Source organism: Paroedura picta, chromosome 6, assembly GCF_049243985.1.
Source record: "Paroedura picta isolate Pp20150507F chromosome 6, Ppicta_v3.0, whole genome shotgun sequence".
Lineage (NCBI taxonomy): Eukaryota > Metazoa > Chordata > Lepidosauria > Squamata > Gekkonidae > Paroedura > Paroedura picta.
Genome location: NC_135374.1, coordinates 62,083,887 through 62,104,551, shown reverse-complemented (window position 1 = coordinate 62,104,551; position 20,665 = coordinate 62,083,887). Strand labels below are relative to the sequence as shown.

The 20,665-nt window shown below is 41.6% G+C and overlaps 1 protein-coding gene across 10 annotated transcripts in view; it reads left to right on the top strand.

Annotated features, from left to right (window-relative positions):
* DSCAM (DS cell adhesion molecule) overlaps nt 1-20,665 on the top strand; it is a 603,397-nt gene that overhangs the window by 240,188 nt on the left and 342,544 nt on the right. For all 10 annotated transcript variants that reach the window (XM_077342744.1, XM_077342751.1, XM_077342750.1 and 7 more), the window contains 2 exons: nt 7,280-7,597; nt 11,412-11,558. In XM_077342744.1, coding sequence (XP_077198859.1) covers nt 7,280-7,597; nt 11,412-11,558 — 465 coding nt within the window. The remainder of the gene's footprint in view (nt 1-7,279; nt 7,598-11,411; nt 11,559-20,665) is intronic.

Below are 20,665 nucleotides of genomic sequence, written 5' to 3'. Positions count from 1 at the left end.
TTTTGTACGGCTTCAAAATCGCACAATGGTTGCCAATTGGAAACGCTATTGATTTGCCATAACGCACGACGTCGTAGACAATCTGCCACACACCTGAAACCAATCTGCAAAAAGCGCTTCCTTGTAGCGCTTTCAGGGGAATCCCAAAAAGTGGATTCACCCTCCGGAAAGCGCTACACTCTTGCAACCAATCTGCAACACTAGCGAAAAAGACCTGTGTGTTAACATTGTTGCGGTTTCTTCAAAGTCCCTCCTCCTGAGCCTGTCCTCCAAACTTCCGGCGAAGCGATCGCCATTTTTTTTTCTCCGAGCGAGCGGGGATAAACGCACCAGTGAGCCTCTTTCTCGGGCCCGTGAGAGGGGGGGGGGGATTTTTTTTTTATCACTCGAGGGAGCGTGGCAACGATCATACGATCAAACGACAGCTCACATTAGGCAGCTGGATGGGTCTCTCTGTTGCAACGAATCTACACAGATTCGTTACAATGGGTCTGTTTTTTTTTTAAAAAAAACCTTTCTTAAAGGGAAAGGGGCTGTTTGGGAGCATGCTAACGGCTGCCCATTGGCTGCTTGACGGCCAGGGGCGGGACGAGCTTGGCAATAGCGCTTCCTTTTCTGCCGAGACCGGAAGCTGTGGGAAACGCTACAAAATGCAACTGGATTCCACTACAAAGGCAGGTATGCATAACGACGAATTCCACTATTTTAAATGGCGATTTTTCATTCAGTGACCAATTTGCAACAAAGATCCCGGTGCGTAAAGCCCTGAAGTTTAAACCCATTACTGCGTGTCCTCTCCTCTGCAGCCAACAGAAACAGCATCATGCCCTCCTCCAAGTGACAACCTTTCAAATACTTAAAGAGGGATATCCTGTCCCCTCTCAACCTCCTTTTCTCCAGGCTGAACATTCCCAAGTCCCTCAACCTATCTTCATAGGGCTTGGTCCCTTGGCCCCAGATTATCTTCATCGTTCTCCTCTGTACCCTTTCAATTTTATCTACGTCCTTCTTGAAGTGAGGCCTCCTGAACTGCACACAATACTCCAGGTGTGGTTTGACCAGTGTGGCATATAATGGGACTATGACATCTTGTGATTTTGATGTGATGCCCTTGTTGATACAGCCCAAAATGGCATTTGCCTTATTTACCACTGCATCACACTGCCTACTCATGTTTAGTTTACAATCCACAAGTACCCCAAGGTCTTGTTCACACACAGTGTTACCGAGAAGTGTATCCCCCATCCAGTAGGCATGCTTTTCATTTTTCTGACCCAGATGCAGAACTTTACACTTATCTTTATTAAATTGCATCATGTTCTCATTTGCCCATTTTTCCATTGTGTTCAGATCTTGTTGAACTCTGTATCTTCCGGAGTATTTGCCAGTCCTCCCAATTTGGTGTCATCTGCAAACTTGATGAGTAGTCCCTCCACTCCCTCATCTAGATCATTAATAAATATGTTAAAAAGTACCGGGCCGAGCACCGAGCCCTGAGGTACCCCGCTACTCACCTCTCTCCAATCTGATGAAACACCATTGACAACAACTCTTTGAGTGCGGTTCTCTAATCAATGCCGTATCCACCTGACTATCTGAAAATCCAGATTGCGGTCCTTCAACTTATCCATCAGAACATCATGGGGGACCTTGTCAAAAGCTTTACTAAAATCCAAGTAAATGACATCAACCGAATTTCTACGATACAGCAAACCTGTTACTTGGTCAAAAAAGGAAACCAGGTTCGTCTGGCAAGACCTGTTGGAGACAAATCCATGCTGATTTCCTTGGATCACCAAATTGTCCTCCAGATGTTTGCAGATCGCTCCCTTTAAAATCTGCTCCATTATCTTCCCCACAACAGAGGTCAGACTCACTGGTCTGTAGTTTCCCGGGTCATCCTTCCTCCCTTTTTTGAAGATTGGAATAACGTTTGCTCTCTTCCAGTCCTCCGGGACATCTCCAGTCCTTAAAGAGGTCCCGAAGATGATGGACCAGGGCTGTGCAAGTTCTCTGGAAAGTTCTTTGAGCACTCTCGGGTGCATTTCATCCGGCCCAAGGGATTTGAACTCATCCAGTGCAGATAAATGCCTCTCAACAACCTCTCTATCCATGTTAAACTGCCACCCAGACACTATCCTTTGGCTACTGCCATCTCTAGATGTGCTTAAACCCTTTGACCTGTGGGAAAAAACAGATGTAAAATAGGCGCTGAGCCTTTCTGCTTTCTCTGCATCTTCTGTTAGAGTTTGTCCATCCGCACCCAACAGTGGGCCAATTGCCTCCTTTACTTTACGTTTGCTCCTCACATAACTGAAAAATCTTTTCTTGTTACAATGGGCTTCCCTGGCCAATCTTAGCTAACTCTCAGCTTTGGCCTTTCTGATGATTGATCTACAGTGCCTAGTCACCTGTAGGTACTCTTCTTTAGAGCTCTGTCCTTCCCTCCATTTCCTGAACATTTTCCTTTTCTTTCTTAGTTCCTCTTGAAGTTCTCTGTTCATCCAAATAGGCTTCTTAGAGCTCCTGCAGTGTTTTCGTCTTTCTGGGATAGTCATTGATTGAGCATGCAATAGCTCTTGTTTGAGTAGCGCCCACCCTTCACATGCTCCCTTCTCTTCCAGCATTCTCGTCCATGTTATGGCACTCTTCATGTCTCTGAGTTTATTGAAGTTTGCCCTACGAAAATCCAACATCCGCGTCTGGCTACAAGCTTCCTTGGCTCCCCGTCTCAAAAGGAATTCTATGAGGACATGGTCACTTCCCCCTAGGAAAAAAGAGTTTTATTCAAGGTATGAGCTTTCGTGTACATGCTCACTTCCACAGATATTTTACAAAGAACTAAAATATAGCCACTGTACAGCCACTAAAAAAGAAGTGTATGCAATGTAATGTGTTTTGAATTTGTTGTCAACCTAACACCAGGAAGAGGTTTGTGTTCATATTTATGTGGGGGTGGGGGAGGGCTAGGGATGTGGGCTGGAAGCCAAGGGAGTGGCAGCCAAAAAAGTTTGGGAACCACTGATATGGAGGTTACAGGCCACTAGGTTAATTCAGATTCCCTGCTTCTGTTTTATTCATACCTTGAAAAATCTTTCTGCCCTGCTTACCCCAGCTCGCCTTTGATTCTTGTCTTTTATGTCTAAATAAATATTTGATGGCAGTTTGAATTCATCAAAGTCATAACAGTAAGATTTTTCAATGTGCTTTTTAGAAGTTGTTTTATTTCAGGGCTAAATTATATTCTCAGATGAATATGGGTTAATATGATTTTTTGGCTCTAATATGTAAGATATGAAAGCAATTTTAGAATGTTGATATATTCTAAAAAGGTAATGATAATTATCTTATGTTTAATTATTAAGTAAATCTATCTGGGAAATCCACAGCTATGGACATTTGATGCAAATTATATACACAAACACACACGTGTGAAAGAATCTTATTTTCCCTCCATCACTGTTTCTCTTTCTCCCTTCTCTGGCTGCTCACATAGCTTCTCCCCCTTTTCTACTTCCTTCTTTCCTTCCCACTCACCAGTCAACCAACATTTATCTGTCTCCCTGTTTTGAGATTTCCCTTCTTCTCTTCCCTTGACAGCATCTATCCAGGAAAATTGGGGTTGAGTTGCACAATTCCAGCTGCCAGGCTCAGTTATATGGTTGGGTAACCTACAAGGACTTGAAAGGACTTGAAATAAATTTATTTATTTATTATTTATTAATTGGACTTATAGCCTGCCACTCTCACAAGGATCATGGTGGGTCATATTCAATAAAACCCCCATAAACCCCCTAATACAATAAAATCCCATCTAAAACCAACCCAGCCCAACCTAACCCAAACCAAATCCAAGTGGCAGCTAACTTCCCCCATATCCCCCTAATTATGGCATTTCCCCTTATCCTCCTTACAGTGTCTGTATCGTCACAATTCCCTCCTCTCTTTCCCACCTAGCTACCTAGCTACCTTTTATCTGCCCCTCTTATTCTTTATAGTTATTCTTGCACATTACATTGGTAATAAGTTTCTGGTGGTTGCTAATAGGCCTGCCCTTGATGAGTTTTTCCGGAAAGGCCAAAACAGCCCAGGAAAGTACACTCCCCCTGCTGTCAGCTGACAGAAACCAAGACTTGAAGGTTGGAAATATTATTATGGCTACATAGTCATAGCCACTGAGTTCATTCACTTTTGAAAGCTACAGGTACTACTTCATGGCTCCAGTTTCTGGATTTGAGTATCCCCTGTTTAGAATTAAATATATTGATATAAACTTTCTTGCAAAACACCCTAAAGTTGCTTTCATTGGTGATATGATTAATGTTTCCCACATTTAAAAAACAACAACAATGATATACTTACAGTATACTATGTGGTCTATGGTCACTTGTGATCTCAAATTCAGTCAATGACAAGATTTGCCCATATTATCTTGAATGAAAACTGCTTGGCCCACTTGTCTCCACTTTACATTGTACATTATTTTGTAGACCAGCTCATTTAGTATGGGATTGTGAAAAGATACTTCAATCATATACCTTTCTGTTGAGATCTGAAAAATGCTGGGTTTTTCTTTCTCTGCTTTTGTGGTTGACTGCCGTTTGACTCCATGTATCATTTTTTCTGTGACAGTGGAATTGAAAAAGTTCCTTTCTTCATGCTAAAATACCAAGAGAGCCAAACTAGGCATGACAGTGACACATTTTCATTTTAATGTAATTTTAAAATCCTGATTGGTCTTGTGGAACAGTTCTCTTGTTCTCCCCTCCACACTTTTTGAAGTGCTGGAGCAGCCATGGGTTAAGGTGCGTGGGTGTTTCAGCACTTGATAAGGTATTTGTGGAAGAAATGAGCACCTCAGCCTTCAGGGGGTAAAATGGTCCTGAACCCCCCCCCCCCAAAAAAAAAACAGATTTAACTGGTTCTTGTGTCTCTGAGTGGGGTACTATGTGCTTGCCTGGCTGGTTGTGTTAATTTCAAGTATGCTTGTCAGTTTAAAGAGTTTTCCCCCCATCTTTGACAGAGCTGCTTTATGTCTCCATATATCAGTTTTGCAGTGTTGTTGCTCGGTACTTGGATTGGTTCCGCTGTGGTTTAGCTTTAGTCTTGTTGGTCTTGAACTGCCACTGTAGAATTGGATTCTGCTGGGCGTTCTGTACATTGTCATTTATTTTGTTCAACTTGCAAGCCCTTCCATCCCTTCCTTTGACTTCAGTTCTGTTGATCTTGCACTGTCACAGTGGTGCTGGCTTCTGCCGGGTTACTGCACATTGCCATTTGTTCTTCTGGATTTGTAATAGTGCTCCCTCCCTTTGAGTTTCTACTGTAGATATTATCTGGTTTGATTTTGGTTTTGTTTGACTTGGCACATTGGATTGCGGTTCTACTGGGATTACTGAGTTCTGCAATGATTCTGTTGGTTCTTAGTGATTGCTACTTGCAGACTGGACTAGTTATCCATTAAGCAATTGCAGGATTTCCCCCTTTTCTCCCCTCATAGGAAATAATGAAGAACATTTGGGGTCACCCTGTTCAGGAGCCCATAAAATTGGACCCCTTGGTCCCATTAACTTGCAATTTGAGGATTATTTAAAGGGCAAGCAGCAATAACTGCAATTTTGGTGCCAAACACACACACTGGCACTTGGAAAGCTTCCTAATAGGAAATAATGGACCACAAAAATTCAGAAACTGGGGGAAAATATGAATATAATACTGGTGTTTGGAATTTGGGGATATCAGGAATACCAGTAGTTTTCAGATCCAATACATCCAAAATCCTTCCCCCAATTTTTGTGTGTGTGTGTGCACCCCTAGGAAACTACACCTTGTTTATTGTCCAGGAGCAGTTAAACATGCTTCTTTATGGCATTGCAAGCCTATCCCCCAATCCTTGCAACCTGAAGTGGTATAGCCTAGGAAAAACTTTATTACTTTACCCTGCCCTAAGAAGTTTTACTGTTTCATTAATCCTAGGACCTGATGCTCAGACTGCCTTTGAGAACTTCCAGGTTATTCTTGGTTCTTTGATGTGAGCTGCTGTTGATATTCAGCATAATATATAAGTTGTATTCAAATCTTCTCCCTTTTGTTTGTACAAGTCTGATCTGTTTCCCTTAATCAATGAAGTGAGATTTCAACTGCATCTGAGCTACCTTGATCCTTTTCTTAGTTTAGAGAAGATCTATAATACATTCATAACCCCCTCTTCCTACTGTTTTTTTCCAGAATCAGGGGCTCATCCTAGGTGTTGGGCATGCATGGGAACAGTTAAGCATCTCTCTTCTGGAAAGGAGGGGGGAAAGAGTTGAGAATGGGACAGCATGAATTTTTGAGAAAATGATGGAGGGAGTAAGTAAGAAAACAGATGCACTTACACTGGCCTTTGAAGGCAGCTTTAGATCAGATCATCCAGTGTTCATATGAGAAATCATTTGTTTCCACTTTCTGGTTCCATTGTAGAAGTGGAAAGCAATGCAGACTTTGTGACCTGTCCAGGGTGCTGAATTTTCTTGTTCAAAGGCTGCTAAAGGAAAGTATGTTCTTTTTGCCAAACAGGATATTTAAAAAGTGTAAAATAGAAAGAGAACTAAAAGATTAATTTATAAATGTCTGTATAAAACACTTCTTCTAAATGGGACAATCTTGTTGCCGTTTAGTGAAAGTTTCTTTTAAAAAATTATTATGCCTAGAATTTTTAAAGTGCTGATGACAACAGGAAGTAAATCTGTTTGCTGTAAATCTGTTTTCTGTCCTCATGTTCTTTACCATATAGCTTGAAATTTTTGGCTTCTCGGTTAATTGAACAGGTTAATTTTCTGCCTAAATATCTAAGCAAGGAAATTTCCTTTTCCCCACATGAATCCAGTTGTTCTAGTGATCTTCATTTTTTTTTGGGGGGGGGGGGGGTTAATCAAAAGAGAATACTTTATATAATGGTGTTTCTATAATGACATATTTTGATCAGCAGTTTCATATTGTTATATATTCAACTATACCATTTCAAAGACATAATGGCATTGAAGTATTGGGAGTTTTCTACCAATTCTCCCCTACCACTGCAGACCTCCACTGTGTTCCTTATGCTATCTCTGAGAGTTCGTTTATCCTTAGGAACACAACATTGAGGGCCTCAGTGGGATGTAGGGGAAGAGAAAAAAACTTGCTCCATGAAGTTTATGAATGTATAGTTTTATGAATAATGAGGAAAAGAATGCAAAAAGTGCTTCAAAACATTTCTTCTTTGCTAATTGTATGCATTTATATTTCTGTCTTGCAGTTTTCAGTGAAGACCTACACGCCAGTTTATATTTTGTCAATGCATCTTTGCAAGAGGTAGTGTTTGCTAGCACCACAGGGACACTGGTGCCCTGTCCGGCAGCAGGGATCCCTCCTGTGACGCTCAGATGGTACCTAGCAACGGGCGAGGAGATCTACGATGTTCCAGGGATCCGCCACGTCCACCCTAATGGCACTCTCCAAATTTTCCCTTTCCCTCCTTCAAGCTTTAATAACTTAATCCATGATAACACTTACTATTGCACAGCTGAAAATCCTTCAGGGAAAATCAGAAGTCAGGATGTTCACATTAAGGCCGGTGAGTTCAGTCAAATATCATTCCTTTATATATTTATTTAGCACCTCTAGTGTGCTTGACGATTCAGAATATAGGGGGGAGGGCTTGTAATCTTCATTGGGCTAACACAGGCTTTCTTAACCAGGGTTCACACACACACACACACACACACACACACATTTATCAGATTATATGACCACATATAGCCATGTCGACTTGCTCCCTCCTCCCAGAAAGGCCAGTGATGGACCTGGAAAGGGTGGGAAGGGGAGGGGCCCTGGGTGATCACATACAATGCTAGACTTCCCAACAATATTCTGGATGATTGTGCCACTTCTGGGTTTCTTGAAAGTAAATGAAAATAAATGAGAAAGGCTGGGCTAACCAGACAAAAATGTGAGAAGGATCAGAGAGTCACCAATAATAGTATGGATTGTGTTAGGGATGAGGTTAGACAGTGATGTAAAAATCAGTGAGGCAAAGTTCATTTGACAAGGAAAAATTATTCTTGAGGAAAGACATGAAAAAGTAGATTAGAGAATGCCAGTGCTAATGTAGGAAACAATATGGTAAAACATACTAAGGTAAGAGTAGATACTGCCGACTGATTTAAGATAATAATATGTTATTCACTACTTTTCAGTGCAAATGTTCCTGAAGCAATTTTAGTACTGCTTTTAAAAAAGAATTTTACAGCATTTGGGAAGTCTTTGGTTGATCAGCTTCTTAACAGGCATATGATATATTATGTTTCATCCAGATTCTTCCACCCAATTAACCCTGTCGTGCAACAGAAGGATACATTTGATCTCTTAGGCAGTCATATTTGAAGTCACATGTGCAATTCAAAGCCATAGATGCAGTTTTGTCTCTAAGCCAGGTAAAGAGGCCTAGAAATCAGGTGAAAGAGATTACCATTCTTTGCCTATAGAACCACAGTTAGTCCCAGTAGACACAATGAGTTAGTGTAAGGCATTTCAATTATTTGCTTTGTGGCAATTCTGCAGTAGTTTCAATTTTGTGAGGCAACGAAGATTGAAAGCCATTCTGCATCCGATAAAAGCATCCAGAAGCAAACCAGCAGCCACATCCTCCATTTTAAAGTGCTTGCAGGGGAATCGCATAAACTGGATTCCCCCTGCCATATAGCATGAGTAGGAGGAGAACAGCCAGCAAGCCACTCACAAAAGACATGTGCATTACCAAAGTGGACAAAGTAGTGAGATCTCCAGCTCCAGTGCCCACCCTCGAGCTTGCCTCCCTCTCCCTTCACCCAGAATGGGGCTTTCTTTTTTGTTGTTGAAAAAAACTGCCTGGAGCAATGAATAGGTACACAATCACCCAGGCTGAGCACAAAATAAACTTTCCCCCAGCAGTTTGCCCATAAAGCATGCCTCTTCCCCACCCAAAAAGAAAAAACAAATCACCAAAAAAATTTTTTTTTAAAGCTTCAAGGCTCCAGATTGTAAGAAGGCTTGCCGTAAAAGGAGCCCTATGCATCTATGAATATATACATACACGTTTAAAACCATAAGTCTCATAAAAAATTAGTTCACAAAATGGTTCCTTTAAAAGAGGGAGAGAGGTGATTGGCCACCTGTCTTGATTGACAGGCGGAAAAGAGGAGCGTGTATAGTATATTCCCCTTTTCTGCCATTTCAAGCAGGTGTGCAAAATGGCAGGAAGTGCAAGACGGCAGCAGAGAAGCCAGCAGGTGCGGAATTCCTGGGGGCACAGTTTTTTTAACATTACGCCATTGCTCTGGCGCAACACTATTTTTTTTTTACTGTGCAGAATTTCCCTGACTGCTTTCAGTTTCAGACTGTTTTCCACACTGGCAAAGGATTCTGGAAGAGCTAGGTACTTGATCAAGAGAAATGTTTTCAGTTTGAACATTCAATTTTTTAAAAATCTTGCAGAGGATTTGGGGTGGGTGGGTCAATAAATAGTTTAACCAACAAGTGGAGTCTATTATGTTGTAACTCAGTATAAATTGTGTGGTCTAGTATAATCTAATGTCTAATTTCTATTTTAACAATTGAAGTATCCAGAGGATAAAAAGTATATATAGCAAAAGAGAAGAATTGTAAGGAAAAGAAGGCAGGGAGGGAAGTGTCAAATTCATTAGGCCTGCCTAGAAAATTCAACAAGAGTGTAGCTATATATAGAGACCAAATGTCCCTATGCGGAGGGCAATACGGTAACACATCATTGACTGTTTTGACCACTGGCAGGGAGAAACATGTTGAGAGTATGGTAAAGTAGTGATCCCCAACCTGTGGGTTGCGGACCACATGTGGTCCTTCGACTAATTGGAGGTGGGCCCTGAAAGACGCCTTCTCCCCCCCGCCTGGCCCTTTACTTCATCCCCCCCCCAGCCCTTTACAAGACACTTCATTGTTGTGGCGTGTATGTATCTTATTTTGAAGGGATGTTTAAACATTACCATAGTGATCAGAGAGCGCTAGGGCAGTGGTTGAGAGTAGAGGTGTAAACTACCCCCCCCCACCGGGCCTCGGTAAAAGGCGTTGAGTGGTCCCCAGTGAGTGGTCCCTGGCGTTGAGTGGTCCCCGGTGATAAAAAGGTTGGGGACCACTGTGGTAAAGCATTAAAACAGGCCAAGGTGAAGGTTCTTCAGTATTTAGGAAAGCTAATAGGCTATGATAGATCCTGATGTGGTGCTTTTCTAGCAACTCCATTTTCTATTTGTGGTCAGAATAGGTATAATCCCAAAAGGGAACTATCACATGGTTCTTCTGGTCTTTTGAATTTTAAAATCTAAGTTACTCATCCCTTATTTTATTTTCTGGATGTGTTTTCAATGAAAGCAAGTGCAACTGAACTCACATGTTAAATTGTCGTCATGGAACATTATTATATAAAATATTAAATAAAAGAAGTTTGTGGTATGTGTTTTGAGATAATTCACAAAGTCCCATTGTGCCAATAATATATTAGAGCCTGAGCATGATTTCCATAATAATAACAATTTCATCTGCATTAAGAGCTTTCTTACTTCATCTGTTTCCACTCACTAAAACAAATCTTGGGGGCTTTCTACATTACAAACTCATACCCATTTAGCAGCCGCGGCTTCTCCTAAGTCAACTCTAGTGGGTTAGTTTCATAAGGGGTCATTCATCATATCATTTAAGAAGCTCTTACATCATCCTGCTGACAAGATGGGGGCAAGGCCTGGGCAACCACAGAGTTTCCACAGAGACAATACCTGACAGGCCAGGTTCTACAGTCATGTCCAAGGGGAAGGATCAGGCCCCTGATGAGATTATCAGCAAGGTGACAGACAAATTAATCCCATGCTAGCTCAAGCCTCGCTGCAGGTTTATATAGGGAGTTGTTTCTCTCTATTCAGGTTTCCCAACCACGGCCCTTCAGTGGTACCATGAAGGGGGTTTCAAAATGGAGGCTCAATGAAATATGTTTCTTCATTTGATTGAATAAATACCATTTTTCAAGATCCATTTCAAGAGTAGTATTGTAGAATCTTTCTATAGTGGGTTTTGGCATAGATTATATTGAATGGAGGGCACCTGAAGGCATTGTTATCTCTACCTCTGTTTATTTTCCCCTCACTTTGAACGGATATATTGCCAGTCTGTCATAAAATTATTTTACTTCATTGTGTGACTCTTTGGTATCACTTTTGCATGAAAATTATCCAAGTCAGCCCCATCATCTAACCACTCTAGCTAGTGGTATCCCTTACAAAGGAATCCCAAGAAGTCTAAACTTTATGAAACAATGATCTGTACACGACAAGAGAAAATTGAGACATCTTCCACTTACAAATAAACCCTTATGTTTCTGCATTCAGTATTACGGGAACCATACACAGTCCGTGTGGAGGACCAGAAAGCCATGAGAGGCAATGTAGCGGTCTTCAAGTGCATTATCCCCTCCTCTGTGGAGGCATACATCACTGTTGTCTCATGGGAGAAAGACACAGTTTCACTTGTCTCAGGTAGGCCTTTTTCTTTCTTGTTTCCAGTGAGCTCCAGTGTACCTGTTCCTATGCAGTTGATGCTGTAGTTATTTTATAACAAAAATACAACACTCCTGTTAAGTTAATAGTGTTTTGGATAACTTTGGATGTCATAAGATAGGTGGTTGATCCTTCCCTAACTCCCTCCCTGCCATTGTAATAAATTGAATTGAAGCATTTCTGGGATTTGATGAGGCAAGATATTTGGAGAGGAGCTTGTACTTTCAGTCTTTGGTTTTGGTTTTATTTTTAAACTTGTTAGTACAACCTACAAAGTCTGTTTGGTGTGTTACATTGGTTTGCTAAATACTACTGGATTCTACAGTTTTGATCTTTAGTAGAGTTACATGGAGACTTAGTTGTACTGGCTTATGATTCATACATACATCATTTACCCAAATTCACTACAGAGCACATGTAAACTACTTAGTTATCATGTTTTCTGATTCCTTTCACTCAGGTGTGAAAGCCCCTTTCCTGGCAAGTGTTTAATGGGTTCTGCCTACAGGGTTCCAATAATAAGGCAGGTATTTTCCTCTGAATCAGCATCCCAGGCCTGGCAGGATGGCCACAGCCTTGCTAATATTAGTGGACTATTTAGCCAATAGGGAAGCAGTTTCAGATGTACAGTTGAATGTGTGGTAAGATTATCATCTAGATTTTGGACTGATGAATTCAAAAGAATTTAGATGTCAGTGTCATACAGTTCCTTACTGAGCTCTGATTGTTATTCTATATTTAATGTTTTTTAAATCATAGTAGAATGAAATTTGGTTTGCTTACATGCGGCTTAGTTTAAATAAAGCATACAACTTGCTTCTGGATTGGGGCAGGCACTGTTGGCAGAATCAGTAGGTAACATGTAGAATTCAGAGGCATGGCCACTTAAGGAAATGTAAATTTCAAATACATTTATATGGCAGGAATCATTTATTCAAGTTAGGGATGCATCCCAAAGGAGTTGTACCACTGTGTCTACTGGGAAAAAAATGATTTGGTTAATTGATAGTGGAAAACTGTGACATACTCATATTAAAAACATTCATAAAAAACATCTATGATATATGTAAACTTCAAGAGATAAAACAAAAACTTTAAGAAAATATAGTTATTTTACAACAAAAATACAACACTCCTGTTAAGTTAATAGCGTTTTGGATAACTTTGGATGTCATAAGTCTCCTTCTGCTGTATTAACCTACAGAAGATCTACTGTTTGTAGACAGACAGGAGTTGAACACTTTGACACGAAAGGAGTATCCAAAATAAAATGTCACCGACTGTAACAAGAATTACGTATAGTATACCCTGCAATTCATGTAAGGGTAGAAGTGGATGGAAATTAATTTGAGGTTATACTCTACTGAAAGTAATATGGTATATATTCTGAACTAGATGTATGTCGCTAGCCATTCTCAAATCCAAGTCCAAAAAGGCAATTAAACCCCACACTCCAACATAATAAGCCATGTATGGCTTTTTTGTGCCGGAATGGTGTGATTAGAAACCAAAATATTCTGTTTCCAGATTTTTATTTTAGTCTCTCTGTGTGCCAAGCTGTAGTTTGTGGATGACCAGTAATAGTGGCATGCAGAATTAATTCAGTCTGTGAAAATTAGAATTATTTCAGTCTGTGGCCTTAAAATGTAGTAACTATGCATAGGATTGTACTGGAAATGTCAGCCATTTTCATTGAAAGAAATAAATGAATGCCCTGCTACAAGGTGGTTCTAGCAACTGATATGATATGAATAACAAATTTCAGCATTCTAACACTCCATTGGTAAATGTTTTTAACAGTTCTGCAATTCCAGTCAGCCAGTGTCTGAAACTTGAGTTGCATCCTACCAGTAAATGCTATGGTAAGGATGGCTGAATTAATAATTATCCTATGTATGCTACATAGCAATCCCCAGAAAATATTAAATATAGACAGCTGTTGTGCATCTGAAGTGGGGTTGTATATATGTCTGAAGAGGAATAGCTATGCAAATAGAATTGTTATCATAAACGTTATCTCAGTGATAAATCTATATTTTTCTGTGGTATCTGTTGAGCAGTGACTCATGAAAGCTCATACCTTTGTTAGACCCATTATGCACGGGGGTTTTAGCGCACATTCGGGGTGGAATGGCGGCGACTAAAATCACGGATAACGCACGGAGCTGGCTGCAACCGGCTGCAGCTTCGGTGCATGCCGCCGAAAAAGCCGCGTCAGTGAAACGCGGAAGAAAGCGCAGCTTCCGGGTGAGCGGGGCGCAACCAGAAGCGGCGCCCGGATCGGCGCGTGCATAATCGGTTACTCTGGGTTTTGCCGCCGTCGCGCCCCGCCCCGTGCATAACCGGTATGCGTCGCGTCTTCCCCCTCCGCGTTTTCCACGTGACCCGAAATCGCCGTTTCGGCGGCCGTGCATAATGGGCCTAAGTCTTGCTTTTTTCTCTTGTTACAGACAAACACGACTACTCATCTCGGTCTATTTTTCTGTGGTCTGTGTGAGAGTGATGTTGTCATTTGTTTTCTTATGGGTGTCTTAGTTTATAAATTGAGGTAAAATTTATATATATATATATATATATTCTTGACAGCTGCTCCAAACCAGTTTGGTGTAGTGGTTAAAGAACGGCAGCCTCTAATTTGGAGAACCAAGTTTGATTCCCCTCTCCTCCACATACAGCCAACTGGGTGACCTTGAGCCAGTCTGCCCTACGTACCTCATAAAATGCCTGTTATGGGGACAGGAAGAAAAAGTAATTATAAGCTGTTTTGAGACTCCTTCAGGTAGTAAAAAGCAGGGTACAAAAACCAACTTTTCTTCTTTGGAATGATGTGACATATATTTTAGATTAAACATATAGTGCCAGTGTGGTAGAGTGATTAAAGGCAAGACTCTGATCTGGGAGACCAAGTTCAGATCCCTACTTTGCGATGGAAACTTGCTAGGTGACTTTGGGCCAGTCATTATCTCTCAGCCTAAACTACCTCACAGGGTTGTTTTTGTGAGGATAAAATAATAATGAGAAGAACAATGTGGAGAAAAGCATGGTATAAATATCTAAATAAATTCATGCAAAGCCACACTTATTTAAAGCCCACTGAAACCAGTAGTATGTAGAAGTGTGTGTAAAAGGGCCTAGGAAAGCTACTTGACTTGCTGAGCATAAGTAGTTTATTCTTGTGGGACTCCAAATTGAGTAGACTAGTGGTATAAATAATAATTATGCAACACCAACTTTTTCAAAATCAGAGATGTCATTTGATTACATGTAAGACAAGTGGCATGAAAGTCAACTAGCAAAAATAACTGAATCTATTAACAAGATTAGTTTTTGAATATGATTGCTAGCAACATTAGGGCCAGCAAATTTAGGCCTATTTCTAAGCTGCTAGCTTACAAAAGTAGCAGTGCTGATTAAAAGTCTCAACTGGTTGGAGGAAAAACTGCAAGCTCATGGTGCTTTGTTCCTGGCTGGGAAACATTGCAAGGGATCCAGCAAGCAAAATTGGCAAATGCAGTATCTGGATCTTAGACATACTTCACATTTGTTAGTCCCCTATCACAGTGGTCCCCAACCTTTTTATCACCAGGGACCACTCAACACCGGGGACCACTCACCAGGGACCACTCAACGCCTTTTACTGAGGCCCGTGGGGGGGTAGTTTACTCCTCTACTCTCAACCACTGCCCTAACGCTCTCTTATCGCTATGGTAATGTTTAAACATCCCTTCAAAATAAGATACAGACATGCCACAACAATGAAGTGTGTTGTAAAGGGCTGGGGGGGATGAAGTAAAGGGCCGGAGGGGGGGGAGAAGGTGTCCTTCAGGGCCCACCTCCAATTAGTCGAAGGACCACATGTGGTCCGCGGCCCACAGGTTGGGGATCGCTATATTAAATTACTTAACTTTTAAAAAAGATCCTCTCAACCAAAATCTAGAGCTGTATGAATGGGTATATTAATAGGAGAGCTTTTTATCTTCCAGATAACAGCAACTCTCCTGCAGTATAACTCATACTGCTTCCTAGATTCTCTTGGCTTCTCATGCACCGTTTATGCACTGGGAACTTCACTGACCCAGCTCCCATGCAGGAGCACAAATCGGGGACAGATGAGGCACACCGAGCCAAATGCTCCCCCATGTGGGTGCAGGAAGAGATGGGGCAAACTGCCACGACTAAAACTCCAGCCTGCAGCCTGGCATGAAACCTCCAGTGCATAAACGGTCATGGTGACTAGTATCTGGGTCTTCCTGGGTGAAAGGGAAAGCAAAAAAATGAATTTGGATCAATATTCAGTAGGGCCATTCCTAAGTTTGATTTCAAGTCAGAAAAATTACATAGTTCAGCAATAGATTTTCACTGTGGAAGGAAAGTTGTGAAAAGTATTAATTGTAGTCAATTTAAAATTATTCTGTTGAGGAATTTAATTCCAGTTCACACATTATCAGTAAACCTTATAAAATCCAATCTGACTGCTCACACGCTATCTGATTGGCCCTCATCCAGGAATGGCTCACTCAGATCATTTAAACCCAACCAGGAGACAGCTCTCAGCCAGGAAGGGCTTAATAAGGGATCACCTGTCCACCTCCAACTTCCTGCCATTTTCAGAAGTTTGCTGGGTGGAAGAGGAGTCAACCCCAGAGAATGCTCAGCTGCCAGGAAGTTGACCTGGCCTCCTGACCTCTTTCAACTCAGACAACATGGGGGGGGGATGGGGCAACTTCTGTGCATCTTCTGGAGGTGGGAGTCTACAGAAGGCCCAGAACAGCCTCCTGCTGGCCCTCTGGGATACAGGTTGCTGAGGAAATGCCTCTGCCCTGGGAATGTTTACTCATGAGTAAATGATAGCCCTCATCCAGGAATGGCCTACCATGTTGCAGGAGAATGGTGTAAGACTTTTTTTGACTTATTCATTCACTGTTATGGGATTCTTTTCATTTAAATTTGGACCTTCTTGACAGTGGCTTCTCAGAGCAATCCAAGGAGGGAGCCACACAGGTATTTCCTACATGGAGAGATGATTGTGTGCTCAATACGTTTTGCAGTTACAGAAGAAAGCAATCCTTTTGTCGTGTGTGTGTATGTGAGCCTAAGTATCACATACCCCCCATTGCCATCCCAAGCAGCCCTTTCCTCCAGGGGAATTGATCTCTGCACTCTGGAGAGGAGCTTTCATTCTGAGGGTTCTCCAGGTTCCACTGGAGATTGCCATCCCTGAAAACTGGCAGGGATGCCTGCCTCCAGCGGGGACCTGGAGATCCTATTTCTGGGGGTTCTTGAATCCTGAATAATGTTTCAGGGGGTTCTCAATTGTAAAAAAGGTTTGGAGATGGGACTAGAAGGGTCTGGGAGTGGGGGCAGGAGAAGGAGTAAAGGCTGCCCACCAGCTCCATGGACACAGCTTTGGCCTTTCCTTTCCTTTCCTTTCCTTTCCTCTCCTTTCCTTTCCTTTTCCTTTCCTTTCCTTTCCTTTCCTTTTCCTTCCCTTCCCTTCCCTTCCCTTCCCTCTCCTTTCCTCTCCTCTCCTCCCCTCCCTTCCCCTGCCCCTCCCCTGCCCCTCCCCTCCCCTCCCGCCCCTCCCCTTCTATTTATACTAGCTTTCCTTTTGGCATTGACCTCAGAATGTTGGATATGAAGTATGCCAAAAGCTGTTCAATTGGAAAAGCAGAATGAATCAAATGAAACAGTGGGGGCCGAAACAGGGAGGACATCAGCAGATAAATGAAATGAAGGAGCTTTGTAAATGGATGAGAGTATATTGTGCATGGCAGGATCCTAATTGTCAATCTTAAGGTTTGGTGAGTACAAAGGTTACAACAGTTGAATGGGTTCTCATGGGAAGTGTTTGAAATGGCTTTGGGTCGCTGCACTGGACATGAGCACTTCCCCATCATTACTGTATTGTGTAATCAGTGATCTAAGGCAGGGGTAGTCAACCTGTGGTCCTCCAGATGTTCATGGACTACAACCCCTGATCTAAGGCAGTGGTCTTCAACCCCCGGTCCATGGCCCTGCATGTTTGCGCTCAACGGGGGCACAAACGCGCACACATGGCAGTTCACGCATGTGTGCATGTGCAGAGCCACAGCGCATGTATATTTGCGCTCCAGCCTGGCACAAATGTGCATGTGCGGCAGATCCGCATATGCACATTTGTGCAGGGCATCCGCGCATGCGCAGGGCACCAGACCGCCCTCTCCCCACACCCCTTGGCAGCAGTCCGCAACCTGAAAAAGGTTGCGAACCACTGATCTAAGGGACCCCCCCACCATAAGGCCCGTAGCCTCAGTCCAGGATTGAGGGAATGCAGATTCAAGCCAACAGGAACAGTACAAGATTCATAAACTGCTTCAACAGATAAGGTTTCTGATAGTTCAGTTCATATATTGGAGTTTTCAGTTTCATTGTGCAAACTGAAATCTAACAATAATGAGAAGATTTGTGCAAATTATGAGAGCTTTTAAATATCAAATTGACAAACAGGAGAAAAAAGAAACTTTAAAATATCAGCAAAGACAAAAAAAATAAAAGGTGTTATTCAAATGTGAAATCTTTCAAAAAATGTGGTTTACTAGTACGACTTAATCCTTATAGTGTGTGTTAGCTACAACTGCTGACCAAGTTGTCTGGATAACTTATTGCTCAGAGCTACTATTTCTTCTCTGCCCAAAGCTACTAATCTTGGCTCTGTATTTCACTCTTATTTGTCCTAGCGAGACAGCTTGTAGCACACACATAGGGGTCGGGGGTAGGAGAAGAGTAAAGAAAAAGTGTTCATTGATTCTTTCCTCATTATGGAATGAATAATTAACAAACAATTCACGTTCTTTTAAGTGGTTATTACTCCCTAGGGTGAGCTGGGGAGGGTGGAGGAGGTGACTCAAGTGCCTGAATTGAAAAAAATAAGTTGACCAAATAATGAATGTACAAAAATAATGAATGTACAGAATAGTTCAAGGGAGGAAAATGCTACGAATGCAGCCAAGTGCAAGCTTTCTGGTGTATTTTAAATGGGGAATGGGGCCTCCCTTCAGGTTCTTCCTTAATGGCACTGCCAGATTTTCCAAAGCTAGATGACCCCTTTAGAGTCTTGTAAGCATCTAATGTCAGCAGTGCCTGGAGATTTATTAATGCAAGACAGCAATTGCAAAAATCACTTATACTGGCCATAGAATCAATTCGTTAGACTTAATAGGGAGATTTGTTGAATATTTGCTTGGACTAGTACTTGAAGGCTTTCCCACACAATCCCTTGGAAGTCTACTAATTACAACAATCACAGTGTTGCTATGGAGCACTATCAAAAACTGTTCAGTTTTGTGTCTGTACTCTAGTCTACAATCATGTTATGGATATGTGTGTGGAATCTACAGTTGGATTGATCTTTTCAGTTCTGAGGTATATCCATTCACATGATATTCCTTGTCTAGAGTTTACTAGTAGGATAATAAAAATCTGATAGATTGTGCTTTACTGCAATTACTTACCATATTAATCATTTATCTCCCCCATCCCTTTCACTGTATGATTTCAAATATATGAGTAATTACTTTGTGGGACACATAAGTTGCCAGTCATTTCTCTAGGCTTGGTACAAGCTCAGAATACAGCCTACCTACCCTCCATCTCATTCTATTCCATACATGTACTCTCATGAGTAATTAAAGAAACATTAAATAGAACTTTGGTGTGTTGCTTATTTGTTTCATTTTTTTCTTGCCTTTCTCATTGAGATGTAAGACAGATTAGAGTTAGAAAAATGCAAAAAGGCCTGTATATAAGAAAAAATGCAATAGAAGTAGAGAACAATGAACTACAACAGTATAATACATCCAATAGACAATGCAATGTGTTTTTAAACCTTTCCAGTTTCCCCACAAATATTAAAAATACAATCCTTATCCCATTTTATCCCCTTCTGATTCCCTGTGGTATTACAGATCACATGATAGTAATTGCCTTGCAGCTTAGCAAGGCCCTCTTGAACCCACCACACAAGTTTTGGTGATGTTCTCCCCCACTCCCTATCCTTGTATCCTGGAAGTCCAATCTGGGGGGGGGGGGCTTGCCCATCATTACATTCAACCCTACTGTTTTTAAACATGACTGGTTTCAAGAAAGGGAAGGCAAGTATTTGGAGAAAGAAAATAAATTTTCTTACAATATACAGTGCTATTTCCTCTTTTCTATGTACTGTATAATACCTTTATTTGGCAGTGTACTAGCCTTTTATAGGTAGAGTTGCCATTCTCCAGGTGGTAGCTGAAGATCTCCTAGGATTACAACTGTTCCACAGATGACAAGAGATCAGTTCATTGGGAGACAACAGCTATTTTCGAAGGTGGGCCCTATGGCAGTATACGCTATTGAAGTCTCTCTCCTCCCTAAACTGCACCTGAAAATATCCAGGTATTTACCAACCAGGAGCTGGCAACCCTGTTTACCAGGAGTATTAAGACAGCCTAGGACAAGGGGGCCAAGAGGCTCATTTGGAATAAGGAATAGAAGACATTTGGTAGTGTGTTCATGTGGATTTAAACTGAATTGGATAGAAATGAATACACATTTTTACCTGTCGTTATCTAATATTTCAGTGTTAGAAATCCAGCTGTCTTCAAAAGACTTTGTTTACCATTTTCTATATAATTGTATGTTGCATGTGGAGTTTAGATCCATCTTCAGTTTAGAACAATTTCTTGTGTTGTTACTCCACTATAGTAGAGATGATGTTAATCTGGCAGGTCGCAGATAGGGAACTGTCTGCTATAAAACATTCACACGAACCTGGGCAAATAAATCGTGTTAATTGTTAAAGGGATATGTTCAGTGTTATGTTCTGTGAGTAGTTTTAGTTTTCGAGCTGCTTCTGTGCCGTGGCCCAAGTAATACAGCTTGTAGAGCAGTGGCGGAGTGCCCCCCCCTGCAAACTGGGGCACTTGAACAGGATGTTATTTCAGGGTGTCGCTTCTTGCAGGATGATTAAGGCCAGTAAATTCCCTGGATTGTGAAAATGTTGCTGATCGGTTACTGAATCCAGTATTCTGTGTTCTTGGTGATTCCTCAAACCTGACCCAGGAAGATGC